Raw genomic sequence first — 18,251 nt, forward strand, 5'->3', positions numbered from 1 at the left:
CTGCCAGGTCTGGGCTGTGGGAGGCAGGACAGTCCCCAGCGTGATGGTTTCTACTTCTCCTGTGACTTTACCTAGATAACACACAGGTCTCACTTCTCCTCCAGGACCGCTTTCTCCAGCCAAATATTCCCAGCACGTTCCTTGGCTAAAGGTATTTCCTTTCATCGTTAGGAATTGCAGTAGATGCCAGGATTTGGCTGGCAGTACTTTCTGCTCAAACCTGAAGGGACATCGTCCTTAACCTTTCAGTTCAGAGAACTTTAATAAGTAGTAATGAAGGGAATTAAATAAGGCTGGTGTCTTTTTATTGATGGGATTGCAGGTCTGTTGAATAAAGAAAACCATCCTAATGCAATGTTAATTCCTCCAAGGCATTAGTACAGCACCACATTTGGTTTTATTTATTTACAGGTAATTGCCAGGTAATTAACTACATGGATTAAGAACTAGTTCTTCCACTGATCTCAAAATATTGATCTTTGGGAGTCTCCAACAAACACAACCATTTTTAGCAGCAGTGCCAAAGGGCTGGGGTCTTTTTGCCACAATTCAGTTTGTTCATCAGTGAACTAGACAACGCCATAAAACTTCTGCTGATTAAGTCTGTGGAAGACATGTAAATTGAAGGGTAATAAAGAGGGATAAAGACAGGTGACTGCTACAAAAACCGAAAACCAGTCTTGCCTGGTCACAGTCACATGACGTCCACTGGCAGGTAGATAAATACCAACTTACACAACACCAGAGGCAGACATGCAGACTGTCTTGGCAAGCACTAATTCAGAGACAGATTTAGGAGTAATCATAGATGATCATTTCAGCATAAGCTGCCAGACAGGTGGTAGCTGAAAAGGCTGCTTACACAACGCTTCTGTGTATAAAATGAAGCCGTCGGGAAGAAAGAGGGCAAGGATCCCTGTACCGAGTCTGTGAAAGGTCATAGTCCATGAAATATATTAGAATGTCTTTAGTCTTTATGGACATATCCTTCTATAGACAGAATATATACACATCTATATACATCTGTCTATTTATAGACAGAGAGATTTGCATCTTAGTGTATGTAAAATATACATGTATGTACATACACTTACAGGCATGTGATCCCTGTACAGTCAACATATGTAAAATACCAGTTGCCCGTGCTCACTTCATGCCCACCAAATATGCCAGAGGCACCTCAGTGGTTTCAATATACCCTCATTTCAAGGATAGAGCTGACCAGGTTTATATAACTATTTTTTTCGGACATGAGGCATGTCCACAGAGCCTGGCATGGGATTCTAAAGCAAACGGCACTTTATTCAGAAGTGCTCTGGAGTCTGGTTTAGTCCAGAGTCCCTTGTGGAATACAAGAACTTCCCTGGAGTCCAAGGACGAGCACTGTGCAGACTAGGTTCTCCCTGCCTCTAGTCCACATCAAATTCCTTGAGAAAAGGCTGGTGAGGCTGTCTCTTTCATAATGTCCAGCTTTCCTGTTTGTGCAAGTCCCTGAGAGGCATCACCAGGTGCCGAGCCTCCCACAAGCTGGTCTGTCACTTGACAACTGTGTCTCTTTACTTCAGACCTGCTGAATAGATTTGTCCTAATACCCAGCTGATTTTCTTATCCCAAGCTACTCCACTGAAATAGGTGACTGTCAGCACATGAATAGGACTGTAGAAACTTGTCGGCATTGTGCCATTCATCGCTGAGGACTGCATTGCAACATGGCAAAGACAGCAGGAGAACAAGATTCAGTTTCACAAATTCCCTGAGTTGTCTGGAGCCAGATTTTCCAAATTTTGAATTGGTCTTGTGGACAAAGGCACAGAAAGACCAAGGGGCTGGATGATGAAGGTAGACAAACTTCACTTTGTAATTGCAGTGGAAGGAATTAATTTAAGCTCCTGGGGAAGACTCTGGATGACATGTGCAAGAGAAAGTCACTTTCTTTGAAGCCCTTTGAAGGAGTCAATGGCTGTGTGGATGAGACCCTTTTAATATAACCTACTTTAATTTCAAAAAGACATTCAGCAAGGTTCGTAATCAAGTCTTGAAGGAAGCTAAGAAGTTTTGAGATGTGAAAGGAGATCCTTACATGGGTACGATGTTAACAGATAGAAAGCACAGCAGGAAACCCCCTCAGCTTTCACAGAGAGTGTGAAACTCCACTTAAGTGATCTGTGCCGGAACTCATGCTGCTCAACATGTTATTAAACAATCTAGAGAACGATGAGTAGGTAGGTGAGAGTTTGCTGGAGGTGCTGGTTACTCAGGGTAATAAGGATGGGTGTTCATTGTGAAGAATTGCAAAAGGACCTTACGAAACACAGTCACTGCAAATTAAAATGGGAGATAAAATTTAGCATAAACATAAACTGATGTGTACAGGAAAAAATAACCCTAACCTCACGCATGAAGTGATGCGTTATGATTCATCTACTACCACTTAAATACAAAATCCTGGGGTTATAAAAAACAGCTTCACAAAAATGTCAGTGCAAAGCTCAATAGCACTAAAACCAACCAAACAAAAAGAAACCCAAGCAATTCAACTGTTAGGCAAGAACAGACACTGTAACACAGAGCTTTACCGCATCGTAGGAAAATTACATGTGGCTGCTTGGTGAGAGTGGTACTTTCCAAACTACATTTTAAGAGAGTAGTAAAGAAAGCCAGTTGGAAAAGAACCAGAAGCAGCCTTAGCCAACACGCATCTTCATACCCTTGCCGTTGCTGCAGCACTGTAACAACCATCTTGGAGACAGTATGTATATCTAAACAATTGACTTGGGAAGGAATTATTATTTACAATCATAGCACAACCTGCCAAGTCACTCCCTCTTCTCATGCTGGCCTACACCACACCATATAGGTTCTTGCCTCAAAACACCTTTGGGCAGGACCGTATTTTAACAGGGAAGAAACTAATGAAACTCTTTCCAAGTCTTGCCTAATCACAGTACAGGCTGTGAAAATCAGACCAGGGATCCAACACTTGTGTGCTTTCTTACAACAAACCAGCCGCAGGAATAGCCTCGAGGCTGTAAGTAGAGCTGGAGCAGAATTAGGCTCACCAAACCCACTGCAAATGCGTTTTGTCCTTCGGGGGTCCATGACGGGGTTATTTCAAGTAGCGCTGGACTTGCCCAGCAGACACAAGGCCCAGCATTGTGCTCTCTATGCACCTGAGTACTTTGCCTTGCTGTGTGCCCGATGTGCTGTGTGTGGCCTCTCTGCCCGATGGGATTAACCGTCTGGAAACTGCCTGGCACCTGGCTGGGACCGGGGAGTCAAAAAGCACCCGCAGAAACCAAGCTAAAGTGTTTGAGTATTCATCTATGGTTTATGAATTGCAATAAAGATTATAAGTGTATGTTTTAGTATATGGCTTTTATAAGGAAACCAATTCTTAAGAGAACAAATCCACTGTTTTGCCAAATCCTCACATCTCTATTAACATTTTCATGGTCACAGCTCAGGACATGAAAGGCCACAAGGACAGCTTTCTCTTTTGGTTTTAGCGTGTGAATCTATTTGCTTGTGTCCGAAGGTGTAAAGATTGCAAAACCTCGTACAGAGGTGAAATCTTCCTTTTTATCTTCTGGAGATTTATTGTTGCAATAAAAGCAAATAATGGTCTTCAAGTACTAGTGCTGGTGGTGAGGCTGCAAAAACCAGCATGTGGAAAGAACAGTAGCTTTAATGAAGTTTGTCACTGGCATTTGGCTTAACAAGTAGCTACAAACCTTGAAAAACGGATTAAGGTGAGACCAGGGCACGCTAACAGACCCCTGCTTTGTTATCACAGGGACACTGCAACCCTCTGCTTCGGCTGAGCAGCCTCCACATTTGCACAGCAGATGACAGGATGGACTTGAACCTGTTGAACCTGCTCAGCTGAAACAGAAGTGACAGGGAGGCCCCCTCACCAGGGGGAGATCAGTTGTCATGCTCTGACCTTTCTGTGACTTACAGGCGTACCTCTACCCAAAGCCATGTCACCCAGAGATCACCCTCTGCAATTGCCAGGGTATGCCAGCCTTCTGCCACATCCAACAAGCCACAATTCCTTATGCTTAAAATAGGGTAGCATCGTCTGGAATAGGGAAAACTTCTTGGAAAGCGAAGAGCACACCAGCCTTGCTCTTTAGCCAGAGAGCTGAGGAAACCACATCCAAAATGGGCTGAGAAAACAGCCTTTTTTACCTTCTCCCTTTTGTGGGAAGACACTTGAGAGTGATGTTCTTCACTTGACTTTAGAAGATGGAAGGTTTGGAGACCATACAGTCAGCCTGATGTGCGTGTCACTTTTATTAATAATTTGGTGATATGAATACTCAGTCATTATAAAATAAGCTACCTCATCTCCTTTTGCATAAAAGCTGATGTGAAAGCTTTAACCTAAACTAACAAAGTAGTAAAAATGTCAAGCCCTTAGATCTGTCCATGCATTCTTTATCTACACACTTCAATTATAGAAAATTCTGAAGCCATTTTCAGTAATTTATAATTAACTGGCTACATACAGTATGTTTACTTGACACAAGCATTGGAACGACTACAAAAAATCAGATCCTCAGATCTCGTAGACCAATATTAATCAATGAAGTGTATGAAAATGTAAATAGTTATGTATCTTGATAAATTACAGTATGCTTGAGTAAATATATCTTGTGATCTTGAAACAGCTTGAATTGATTTAGAGACAGTCTAAATTGCTGGGGGAAAAGGAGTTATACAACCCAAATATTTTCATTTTTTGGCTTAAAGGTAAACAAACAATAAACTTGCCCTTGAGTTTTTTAAGAGGGAAGTAAAAACCTTGCTGGAGGCATGATGGCTCTCTATCCATCCTTAAGAGACCTCTCCGCACCAGCCAGGGTCAGGAGAGAGGACTGCAGTTCTGATTCCAGGAAACCTCACCATAAACAGAAAATTCTAGAAATTCGATTCAAAAAGCAGCTAGGAGTACGCATATAAAGATTAGTAAGGAAATTATATGGAACAGAATATGTTGCCCAAGAAGAATCCTGCTGACTTCACTCCCCTACCCTTTGAATTGCTCTGGATTATGTTACAGCAGGAGTCAGGGCACTTTTCAACAACACACTGTGCCACAGGAAAATACTTTTTCAAAATGCTCTGTTGCCAACTGCTTTTCATCCTTTATCATAAAGTAAAACCAAACATATTTCATTAACCGTGAAGCATGGTTTAAACTCATTAACAAGGTCATCTGTGTTACTAGTAAAACAGCAGGGGCTGGGGAATGAGTATCATCCCTGGTTAACAATTGCAATTTCAGTAACTGTTACTTCACAGAGCATCTTCGGTCTCAGCATTCCCTTATTTCCGATCATTGGGTTATTTAGAAGGCATGCAGCTCTCCACATCAGGTGCTTTCATCCACCAGGTGTAAGAGAAGAGGGTCATCTCTCTTTCAGGTGTGACAAGTTTCACAGAGGTGTGCACCTAGAGGACCCCGATAGGGCTCTCGTGGACAAAACCCCCCATATGTACCAGGCAAAAATGCAATTACTATTGCTCAAATGAATCCTTACAGTTCCTGCCTCGGGCAGCTCAGCACAGATACTATTTTATTTATTACAGTAAATTGGAGGATGTAGGAAGAGACACATTTGTGAGTCTCATGCCTTCTCCTGCACAGCCTGAGGCTTGGAATTTCCCTGCAGACTCCTTTGCATGATGACCTGGGAGCCCACCATCACTTACACCAAGGCTGACTAGAGTGAGAAAAGCCAGTGTTGTAGATGGAGGATCTTACCAGCATGGGGAAGAGGCCTGCCTACCGCTTAAGCTGTGCATGTTCTCTGTAAAGACAACGTAACAGAGACTTTAAATTCAAGTGCTAAAATGCCATTATTGTAGGCTACAAGAGCCCCTTTTTACGTTATGGTACAACCTGAAGAGACAAGCAACAAACAATAAATAATCTTTACACTAGCTGCCTTACAAATGCTGTTGGTGTGGATGTGTGTTTGCAACATACCCTCTGCAAGTTAAAATGTTACGAAAATCCTGTCCAAAGGGACACGAGATGTTCTTTCTGATGAAGAGCTGACATTTTTTGACAGATACTGAAGTGAACTGAAGGCTGGCTGAAACATCTTTGGTTAATTTGCTTTTAATCAGGCATTTTTAGTGGCTTTAGAGGTAAAATTGAAATAATGAATCTTTATTTGAGAAAGGATTATGTCAAATATATATATAAAAGGATAATTCCTTGTATCAAGCTCAATTACAAGTGCTTCATCTTCAAGCACAAACAGGCAAGATGCTGAAGCACCAATGTGCTCACACACACCCCTGAAAAAAAAAAAAAAAAAAAAAAAAGGGAGGGGGGGGGCAATAAAGCAAAAAAAGAGCCCATTTTCCCCTCTCTAGAACTGAGCTGCTTAAATTCAATCATCTAATCACAAACTGCATGCAAGCCAACTGAGCAGCTCCCTACAGAGCGCTGCAATGACAGCACCGCTCTGCTCCGTGTTCAGCAACAAAGAGCACAGGAAGGAAATCGGATGCCCAACATCACAACTTCAAGACACAGTCAGATGGCTATGATTTTCACTGCCAGAACTAAACTTTATTTCCATGTGTATTACATACTGGTAGTTGATGTCAAGTACATTAAAATTACTTTTAACACAGGATTTAAGTGAGGAATATTTATTCTTCACTAAACAGGTTAAGAAGGAATGTAAAAACCTTTAAGAAAAAAACCCAGCTGTTTAAGCTTTGTTCCGATTTTGGCAAACCAAACAGTTAAGTACTCTTCTGTTCTCTCCTCAGATCTTTCAAAGTACCAAAAAAGCATCCTTTCATAATCACGCAGCTGAAGAAAAAAAAAAATAGTCTTATAAAATCCATTTCTTATGCTAAATATGGTTACAAATAAAGAGTCTTAAACACAAAACTCCCAATTCCTATTTTTAAATACAAATACTGTATTATATTATGAAATGGGGATAATTAAAATATATCAATGACTACAAATCTAGTAATTTAAAGCAAACAAACATGCTGCCTGCTTTCATGTGGAAGAATCAGGATATTTTATGGTTCAAGCACTGCAGTAATTTCTGTCAACCCCTTGATGCCCAGAATATCAAACCGCCAAACACAGAGACATGTATTCAGGTCTGAATAGCACCAGGTGTTCTTTTTTTTTTCTTCTTTTAAGATACTAACATTTAAGAAAATGAGTGATGTGACAGCTTCTGAAGGTGACATGCACAAGTTGCTTCAACTCTTAAAAGTTTTAGACAATACCGAACAATTACTAATGTATTTCATGGTACACAAGAACACAGTGCTTCCACAGTATATTCTTAGTTCTCAAGTACAAAAATATCAGTTATGGGTAGTCAATAGTTATCAAAATTTTTATTGGTACAGAATGAAAGCAGCATTTACTTTATCGTTTTTTAAACCATACATCATAAAATTCCCTAGTACACATGTGGAGGAGTGAAATAGGCTCTGTACTGTTTACCTGCTACTGATCCTAGGTCCAGATTTCAAACCTTTCCTGGCCAAATACAAACAATATCATTAATAGCAAAGGGAAGGCAGTTCCTCAGTGTGAAAGGTCAGCATTTAGAGTCTTACTAAAGCACTATCTTTAAAACAATACATCACTTAAATGTATAATTACATACACTACAAGTGGAAAACAAGTTGTTATTAACAAGAACTATTCAGACTGGGCATAAACGTCTTAACCACAAACCCTGGAAATACTGTGGGTGCTTTGATGTGGCCCTTTTTGGCAAGAGAATAAGAACAACGAAGTATGGCTTTTCAATCTTCCTTTAAAAGCACATTTTATAAAATGATGTAGGCTGAAATTATTTTAGATGACCCCTAACATTTTTCTGGAACATCATTTACTAATTAAAAACATTAATTACACCAGTATATTGAGCTATTGGCTGATAGCTGATCACCAACATAACGCAGGAGCCATCTGCTTTTGCTGTTGGTTTTTTTTAAGGGAGGTACTTTTCTAGCGAGAGCCATCCTACAGTACTATCGAACATTTCAGAGGTTACTACATAGCTTCTCAAAAAAATCCTTAACAGTTTTGTCTTCCAGCAGATATTCAAATCAAGCATACGCAGAGAGCAAATACAATCAAGTGCAGACAGTTCCAAAGTCTCTCTCAAACACATTGTTTTACAGTTACTCTCTGCAGAAGAAAAGCCCCTCCTCACCCCAGTGAGGCAGGGCGAGAAGGGGAAACAGGTCTGCCATTCATGTAGGAGTTTGGCTAGCATAAAGTTTTATTAAAGTTGTTAACAAAAATAGTTAAACATTTTTACAATTTAACATCCAGTCTGACAAAAGGCAAATCAATGAAAAAAATACAAAAAAGTAAAAAAGTGCACTACCCAGTCCAGTATTTTGCTTTAAAGTCATGTCACTTACAGTGTATGAAAAATAAACCCAGAAGTGTAGTTACTTTAAAATACACCGCTTCCATATTTCAGTATTTTATACATATATTCTATAGTGGAAGAGGAGATCTCTTAAAAACTTTACTCTTAAAATATTGAGGTGCATATGCCAAGTGGGATAGACTTGGCAAGGTAAGTTGCAGTAGAGAATCCTTTCAAATTTGGCATTTCATTTACATACCTTACCGTGCCGGCAAGGTCTGTAGTACCTAAACCTTCTAGTAAGAACAGTAATTTTCTTTAACGCAGATTTACTAATACAGACAACTACAAGAAACGGTGAGGTGAGCAATTCTATGGGATCTTAAGGAGAAACAAGTCCTGATTTAGTCATCAAATGGTACAATGTCACAACAAACTTTAAGGCCATGTTTTATTTGCTGATTAATGGACAAAAGGCAATGGATCCCCCCCCCCCCAATATTTTCTTGAAAGTCTGTGCTCATAAAAATCATGAAAAGTTGGAAAGACTTAATTATTGAAACTTTAAATATATTTTACACAATCTTGTTTGTACAAAAATACAAGTTAAATATAAACATAAAGCAATTATGATAATTTTATGTAAATCCATTTTGTGATATTCTGTTATATATAAAAAAGTTTCTCAGCTCTGTCTCATTTGTGAAAAGATCAATACCAGATTGAATCACTACCGGCAAAGGGCCCTAAAAAGCACACTGTAGCATTAAATATGTTTTACAATGTAAGTACCATTTCCTGATTTCATCTTTTCTAAAGACTGGCAAAAGATAGGGCAGTATGTCCATAAACCAACAAATAATTTGGCTACAATGTCATAAAACACTAACACACAAATCTGTACAATAAACCCAGTAGCTATGCAGTACGTACTTGTTACACACACACATACAGAGACATGGAATGAAACTTAGTGAGACGCCGTTTCTAGTTCACTGTTCTTCAGCCTGGCATTTTGTCTTACTTCATCAAATGAGTATGATTTCGTTACCTTTCCATTCTTAAATACTGTATGAAGGAGATCCTGCAAGAAACACCACTGTTTTAGTGAGGGCGATTTGGCAAATGAACAAACAACACAGGTTACACGAGCTCAACAGCGAGCACCCGCATCAAGCTGTGTAAGAGCAGAGCTTTAAACTGTCAAGATACCAAATCTTTACAGCTTCTCCTGACACCTTTCCCTAACAGTGAGACAGAAGAAGGGAATTTAGGCAATCTTGTGTGCAGACAGAAGCTTTGTGCTGAGTAGATCCTAAAGTGAGTTGTCCACATCTGGCCAAAGCCAAAATACACACATGCTAAATACACCTTGCTAGAGCAGCTAGTAAAAAAGGCAACACTCCACCAATTAAATACAATTCTATTCCAAAGCTTTAAACGACATCTTTATTTCCTCTAGAGCAACTACGGGGGGAGAAGTAAAAAAAAATAAATAAAAAAAAATCTCTCTTCACAGTCCCCTTTGCACGTGTATTTTGTAAAACAGTGGATCAAGAAGTGCTTGCCAACAGCACACTGCAAGATCAGTAAGTACAGCTTTGTACAGAAAATTAGCACAGAAGCCGTGCTGAGCAGCTGCTGTGCTTGATGACCTGTTGCAAGGACCTGTGGCTTTAGGGAAATGGGCCCACAAAAGAGTGTACGTTACCCTGTCACTTTCCAGAGCCCCAGAACCTGCACACAAACAACCCCCTCTAATATCCCAGGACAGAAATTTGGTAAAATTACTTATTTCATCTTTCAAAAAATTAGTAAATGTATATTGCCTAATTTCAGAGCCAAAGTCTTGTGATTTGTTTTGAAGAGATTTCTCACCATTAGGTCCCTCCCTCTCTACATACATATATATATATATATGTATATATGAATGTTCAGCACATGCATACTTGTATATACAACTTTGTCAGTCTTTTCTTATTGTTGCATCCAGACCACATTATCTTTATAATACTATTGTATAGCGTATACAACTCTGGTTGTTTTCTGTCTTGAAATTTCTCAGAGACATCTCAGTTTTATGCTTGCTGTTGCAAAGAACAGTATGCCTAGTAGTATCCCTCTGCCTAGTAGCACAGAAATATGCTTCTGTATAACAGAAAACTCAAGAAATTTCCTGCTTCTAAAGCCTGAAGTGCAATTTGATCACTTATTTTCCAAACTCTTATTTCAGGAAGAGGCTCAACATGCAGTTAAACATTTAATTGCTTGCACGCTGAAAATGTAAGAGATATCAAACTGAAAGCCTGAGATCAGCATAAAATTTGTGCTTATCTTACTGAAATAGTATCTCGCTTTGCAATTATACCAGGGAAATTAGATTTCTAGTTTAAAGTCTTTGAAAACTGGGCAACTACTCCATGTACAGAGCATTAACACCCGAAGGAACTATTTAAAAATCTCAATGGGGAAGTAGAAACAAGTTTTAGTTGTGCCTGTCCCTCCCCCACCTGCAAGTCAGGTCACTACTCAAATTGTGCGATACAGCCCATAAAGAACTTCTTTGTTAGTATATATTCTGCAACATTGAGACATTAGTTTTTGAAAAAAGCAGCAATGTTCTCAAGACAAACATAAGCAAAAGTTCTCTAGTTGCAAAGCCTGAACGTTCTATTGACATTCTAACATTCTGCTGTTACTGAATTTGGCACTAGGTGCACTTCAGTAGTAGTAAGACGGGAGCTGAACAAAAAGACAGTAAGAATTAAATTATGATATTAAGTTACAACCTGCTTTTTTCTCAAGTCTATTTTTGTATGAGAACGATGCAATGCATTTTGGAAATTCATACCTGCCCATACTCTTCGAGATCTCCCTTGCCTTCTTCAAGTGTCACATAATCTCCAGCAGGTGTCCTATGCAGTGACAGTCGTCCTTTCTTTGACCTTTTGTTCGGATCAGCAACTGGATCCTTGAAGACATTTACCTAAAATGAAAAGAGTATTTTTTCAAAAGGAAAGGGCTTCGTGGGGCTTGTGTACCTAATGCGGATGATGGTACTGTAACAGGAAACATCAAACAGATTTTTAAGTAGGGAGGCCTCTACTGAAAACAGAGTAGTAGAAGTTGTACAAAAACATACCCCGAGACCGTTGGTCACCACATAACTACATTTGAAGGAACAGTTTAAGAGATCTCTGGTTAGTTTCTGCAACAAAGCTCCACCAGATCCAAAGGCAATATTCTCAATGCTCCATTTATTCTTCTTCATTCCTTCCACAATCTGATAAGAAAAAGAAAATTATGACAAAGCATACTTCTAGGCCATGCCATTTTTCAATAAAAATATTATACTACTTAAACAAGATGCTTTTACAGACAATTAAACCAACTAACATTCAGTTTCCAGGAGATGTACGTAACAACTCTGTCAATACTTGGCTCGCTGTTTGCCTTTTTATTTGTGATCCCAGCATGGCGCAATTATAGAAAGCTTGTGCTGTAAAACTATTACCATGCCAACATACATACTTCCCACACTAGGGCAGCACAGTAACTTAATGCCCAGACAATGAAAACTTTAAAGAAAATAAAGAGACTTCACGGGCTATTTCAGAGGTCTCCAGTTTCTCTGAATTACGGGAAGACCTCAAAGCATAGCATGTATCCTGAAACAATGCAGTCATCTTGCTCATCCGTTCCAGAGAGTTGTTATTCACTTTGACCAGTAATTTCAACAGAGCAATTCTCCTGAAAAACTACACTGACTAGAATTAATCAGATTAGCAGTTTTGAAGATGGGAAATGGAAATACATACAGCTGCTCAAAGAGTTCACTTTGCCACCTCCTCAGGCAGGTACAGATCAATGTGAGCTACACTGCTCCCAACAGCCAAGTTAAAACTTACTAGAGTATTTCCCCCCACCTTCATTCTATCCAGCCAAACATGACATCCTCTAGCCTGAAGTAATGGGTGCTAGTTTTGTCATGCTCATAAATGGTCAAAATCTGTTCCCCTGGCCTGTTACTTTTATGACAGCCTGAAATGATGGCTATAGCCCCAATAAGGGCATCTTTAAAGTCCTATCCCCTAAACGTTTTACTAACAAGAGTGGGTGAGAAAACTTCAGAGCAGTTGAAATAACAAAAATCCCATCCATCCAGAAAAAAGGAAGGTGAGAGGCAGAATGGAAGGACATGATCTATGCGGAACAGTGCAGTTTCAGAACTCAACACAGCCAGAAATCTGGTAATCCTTTGTGCAATCTCAGCCTCCTGCACCAAAAAGAAGTGCCACAGTAACACTGAACAGGACCATTACAGGAGCTACTGATGCCAAGCTTTTTTTTTTTTTAGGTGACAGCTAAGTCAAAATTAAAGGTTCATTCATAAAAAAAAAAAAAAGGAAAAAAAGAAAAAGAGATTATTCCAACTAAGGCAGTGGCAAATGGGTAGCTACTGTAAATGAAAGAGCATACTAGTATTTTGTTTACCCAGTCAGTCACATACAGTCTCTTCACTGATACTCTCAGCCTGAATGCCCGACAGAGTCCAGCCAACAGGGCAGGCGGACTGCAGAGCCGTAACATTTTCAGGGTATGCTCTGAACACCTCCCCACTACTTTTTTAGCAGATTTCTCCCTAGTAGAGATCTCACTGATAAGTTTTCATCATTCTAATGGTACCAGCTTACTCAGCCTCACCTAAGAAGCCAAGCAAAAGAATCTCAGGCCCTAGCACCATGACCTTCACTTAAGAGAACCTTTTGGAAGCTTTGTAGCCTGAACAAATACCTCCTTGATATGTGTCAATCCTATTGATTTTAGCAGTAATCATCATACCCTTTCAGACAGTGACCGTGCACAAAAGGAATCTGTATTTTCAGGTGATTAGGTTCTCCTGGAACCAGTCAGGGGTACTCAGGGAGTAGAAAGGATTGAAATTAATTAAGCATCTCAGAAGTAACTGAAGATGACAAAGAAAGGGTAAGGAAAAGGATTTTGCATACCCTCTACTTAAGCATAAGGCCCTGTAGTACCGTAAGGAACCAGCCTTGACTGGGCTCGGATACACACCCTGCTTACCTGCACTGCCTTTTGAAGGGGTAAATGTATGTAAACTCCACCCGGACTCTGAGCAAGTTCTGTCAAGATGCTGACCAAGCCTGAAGCCACAGGAACTGCTGGCCAAGCCTAAGCCAGCATTCTACTCCTTTCTTATCCAGTTTTATAGATCAGGTCTGACACTGAACTTGCTTGAACATGCCCACAAGATGTAGCGCAAACTACCTGGTATCAGCAACATCCTACCAAGGTACACGAAGCTTAGACTTGATGTTCACTGATACTTGTAGGTTAACAGCTGCTAGCCCAAGTACAGCGTAGGCGGGCCATGGCCCCTTAACCTTCTTGCCTGTGTGAGAAGAAACGTGAACCCCTTTTCAGCTAGTGTTCCTGCTCTCATTTACAGATGGCTTGTTCATCTCGGGCCACAGGCACAACTCCTCACTCACCCTGGGTGAAGAGCTGGCTTCCACCTCTCCACTCTCTCCCAAGGGATTTCCTTACTCAGACTGATCTTTGGCTGGTGAGGGTGGAAGGGAAGGGAAATTGAGACTAAGTTGAAAGACAGCTCTGACTACCAGTGACATGCAGCAGAGGACTAGATAACAGCTTCTTAGCTATGGGGAAAATACGGCAAACAGCAGCAGTAACAGGGAAGAAAAGGGGGAGATCTGAAACAACTCAAGCCTCCCCCAAAGGGAAACAACACAGAACAATTTCTTGTCTCGCGCTTTCAAACCTATACAGGCAGAACAGTTCAGATGTCAAGATTTTGACCAGCTTCCTCTGACCATTATGAGCATGATTAGATATACCAACTGTGACTCCAGATTAGAGGATTTTCTTTGTGTAAAAATTTGAAGACACCTGGAAATTGAATGTTCAAAGAAAATCCTTTGAAAGTGTAGTAAATTGTGGATTAGCAGATTGGAATGATTTTTAAAAGTGAAAATGCTAAAAGAAAGTCAGAAAATGTTCCTTACCTGTTCTACCAGCATCCCCTATTAAAACAAAGAATTTTAAAATCCAGTTTATACTCCAAGTTGTTTTCTATATTGTTGTTTCAGCTAGTTTGGATCATTACATGAGACTGATTGGTCATTACTTGTGGATAACTGGCTAGCTGAAAAGGGTCACATAGTCATAGTCCAGCTGGCTGGACAAAAACGCACATCGCTCTCAGCTTATCTGAAGTAAAGCAAAATACACTGTCTTTGGCTGTCCTTGTTACACAGAAACAGGAAGATTTCGGTGGGAAAAGAATGTTGCAGGTGGGAACAGATAACTACAGAAGAGAAACTAGGGGCGGGCTTGGTATTTAGGCAACTAACCAATAATGAGCTTAACTTTTGTAATATGTATGAGCTAATTTTAACAAGGTATAAAAGGTGACTGTAAGGTACAATAAGTCTGCTGATCACTCATATTGAGTGACTGTGTCTTCCCTCCGTCGCGACAATTACTCATCTAGATCTTCCTATTGTACCCATTACCTTTCATGTGATCCGTAACAATAAATCACACCTACAACATAAGGCTGATACGGAATTATTAGAATAATCACTTGCACAGGCTATAAGTGGGGAGTGGGGGGGCGCAAAAGGACTGCCACAACAATATTCATATTTGTTCACGTAAAATCCTTTTTAAAAAGGATGAATTATACTTCAGGTTTGGATTGGTTTTGGGGTTGGGTTGGTTTTGTTTGGTTGGTTCATTTTTTAGACGGCAAGCTATTACCCTGTCTTCCAAAAGGCAGCATGGTAAACTTTGTTTTGGTGATAAAAGAAGATAGAGATCCACGAAATTTAAACAAAACTAAAATTAGGCTGCAAGATTACAATCTTTTTGCTCCAACATAACTTGCTGCTGTCAAATGAGAAGTGTCTCTTTCCTTCCTGACTGTTTCTCCCAGTTCAAAATGACAGTTTATCCCCTGTCCTGTATGGTGCTAGTGAGTACTGGCCCCTTTTTTGGGCCAAATTAAATTCATTAAACGACAAAATTGATTGCTTTCAGCTGAAAGAGTTTGCTGCGACATGTGTGGGCTAAATCAGTTTAATGACTGGCAGTTCAATGCCCAAAGCTGACATGATGTGTGCAGCAAGGTTACAGCGTCAGGAAGAGATGAGAAGGCAGCCACTAGGCAACAGTGAGTTATGTCTGCTCTGCACATCTTGTGGAACTACATCTTCAGCTCTCTTCTTCTACATATTACAGGAAGCCTTTTCCCCCCGTAATCAGTTACAGTTCAATGAGGAAAACACGTAAACAGGCAGATCATCTGAACAAAGAATTGCTCCTTCTACGTCATCCTTTCCCATTTGCTACCGGAATTATTTTCCTGCTCTATTTAGAACTTTGAGAGCATTGCATTTCTAGTTCTAATGAAAAAATTTTAAATACTAGTTTTAATATTCTGATTACAATCAATGTTATATAAGCATCCAGTATAACTTACAGAAAGCAACCACTGAGTTCCATACAAGAACGAATTAATAGTCCAGTTTCGTTCCTGTTACGACTCATGAAAGTCTCAGTGACAACCTACTTCGCCTAATACAGGCATCAGTCCTGACAAATGGTTGTTAGGAACAGGCAAAAGTTTTTTAAAAAATAAAGCCCTTTTCCCCTAGTATTGAGTGAAAACTTTCTTTCCAGCTATTAACCTCTCTTGCTTGTGTTCAGTTAAACTCATTAGCACAGTTGTACAGTCTCAAAAAGCCACATGGGACAAAAAAAAAGTAAAATAAAATTTGCTTTAAAGGCTATTGGAGAGGGAGCAAAACCATAACGCATGTCAGGTAACAATCTCAGTATTAACTGCTTTCCAAGGGTCCAAGTGACAAATTTGAGTTCTGTTGTTGAGGTTCATATGGGTGCCCATGTCAGATACGCAGTTTCAGACTAAAGAACAAGCCTGATGGCTCTCTTGCTTCTAATTTTGAGAACCAGCAAAAGCCAACTTTGTTAAGAAGAATCTAAGGATGTGTCAGTCTAGAAAGCTAAGACAAGTGTCAATAAAATCAAGTTAAATTCATCTTAAGTTTATCCAACTTATTTCTGTTTTTGAACTCTAATACAGCTGAAGATGAATGATACAGGACAAACCTGATAAAAGTCAAGTCGTCCTCCTCTGTCATCTGCAGTTACTGCAGTCTGTACCTTCGTAGCCACATTATATTACCTAGGATCTCCATCTAGTCAATAGTGGTGAATTTATAACTAGTTTCAAGCACGCAGCACGTACTAAATAGCCAATTTTGGCCTTGATGAAATTGCACTTTTAACTCAGACTACAGTCTAACCTGTTATACATGTTGCCTGGGCTTTCACCAATCCTTATTCCACTATCCAAAAATCAATGAACCCTTACCCTTGTTTTTAAAAAAGGTCTTCTTCAAAACTACACCTTCAATATTTGAGTGCAAGCACACTTCAGATGGTACATAACTAATGAGCCAAACCCGTTAATTACTACTGTTGCTATAGCACAGCAATCACACAGTATGCCTGAGATATCAATGAAAGGACCAAACACTGCCAGATTTTGATTTGAATTAGATTTGACAAGCAGGATGAAAGCAAACAAAAGGAGAGACAGTGGGAGGAGAAGAGTTACAACAGGGGGATTAGGAAATGCCTTTCAGTTTTTTTATGAATCTTAAAAATTCCCTGTGGAGTTTTAATGAATTTGTTTTACATGTGAGGATATAGCTGCCAGCATCTGGAATGAAGGGCAGGGTGGGGTCAGCAGTCTCTGCTGCAGCATCTGACTAGTGGTAACAGAGTCCAGATTAAATATCAGCATTATCAGTGTCACCCTGACACATGAACAGGATCTCCTACCTCCTGCAATGTGTTGATATCCACACCATCCCCCTGAATAACTCTGAGATATGGTGGCAGCAACCTGTAGCCTTTTGAATTCTCCGTAATGGGAAACTTCTTCCCCAAGATCTCCAAGACCTGTTGAAAAGAGAAGGGAGACAGTTCAAAACAAAAATAAAAACCTGCCATTCCAAAACAGAAACACGATTTCCACACTGAGTCATGCTCGCTCTCTCTTAAAAAAAAAAAACCAACCCAAAACACTCAAAACCAGCAAAAAAGCAAACAAACCAACTCATAAATAAATCCACATATCCTGTTCTAAATCTGTCCACAGCAGCACACAAACAAAAAGCATGCCAACCATTGTGGGGGAAGCCATCAGATTAAAAGCAGTCACAGACCATATGGCCTCTACGAACTTGCACCCAAAGAGCTAATCAAAACCATGCCTCCCTCTTCTCCCTCTTTGGTTGCTGTGAGTTTTTGCTGTTAAATGCGTCAGCTGAAGGTTCTGCTCTTCTTTTGACATCCCTTAAGGTGTTAGATGAGGCTTTTAGTTTTCTTTGGTTTTGTTAGCGACCAATAATTTAAACTAAACACTTCAGTTACAAGTTTTTCTTATCAGTTCTGATAAAGATTATTCAAAGTTCCTATTTGGGATATGTCACTTGTCCCAAAGAAAAAAAAAGTGTTAAAGCTGTGTGGATCTGATTTGATAGAGTACCAACACAACTAAAATCTCCCCTACTTTCTGTTAGAATAGTGCTGACAGCTACTCAAATTCAGAGGTATCCAAAGCTTTTACTACAGAACTGCAACAATCATTATGCTCTCTAAAGAGCTATGTGGTGAGAAGCATCTTTCAGCTTGGAGGTCACATGCCACTGACAAATGCACATCTTACAAAAGGGAGAAGAGTGCTAAACTTGTATTTGTAGCATAAAACATTAAAACAGGATGCCAAGATAC

At 39.8% G+C, this 18,251-nt stretch overlaps 1 protein-coding gene across 2 annotated transcripts in view; it reads right to left on the bottom strand.

Annotated features, from left to right (window-relative positions):
- Positions 1-6,566: 6,566 nt before the first annotated feature.
- Positions 6,567-18,251, bottom strand: part of NAMPT (nicotinamide phosphoribosyltransferase) — a 32,406-nt gene continuing 20,721 nt past the window's right edge. Inside the window, exons 8-12 of one of the 2 annotated variants that reach the window (XM_040594443.1) lie at positions 17,298-17,417; positions 14,432-14,449; positions 11,527-11,667; positions 11,236-11,370; positions 6,567-9,468 (exon numbers count right to left, since the gene is read on the bottom strand). In XM_040594443.1, coding sequence (XP_040450377.1) covers positions 9,355-9,468; positions 11,236-11,370; positions 11,527-11,667; positions 14,432-14,449; positions 17,298-17,417 — 528 coding nt within the window. In that variant the 3' untranslated portion in view covers positions 6,567-9,354. The remainder of the gene's footprint in view (positions 9,469-11,235; positions 11,371-11,526; positions 11,668-14,431; positions 14,450-17,297; positions 17,418-18,251) is intronic. The other variant, XM_040594444.1, reaches the window with a different exon arrangement.

This window comes from Falco naumanni, chromosome 5, assembly GCF_017639655.2.
Source record: "Falco naumanni isolate bFalNau1 chromosome 5, bFalNau1.pat, whole genome shotgun sequence".
Lineage (NCBI taxonomy): Eukaryota > Metazoa > Chordata > Aves > Falconiformes > Falconidae > Falco > Falco naumanni.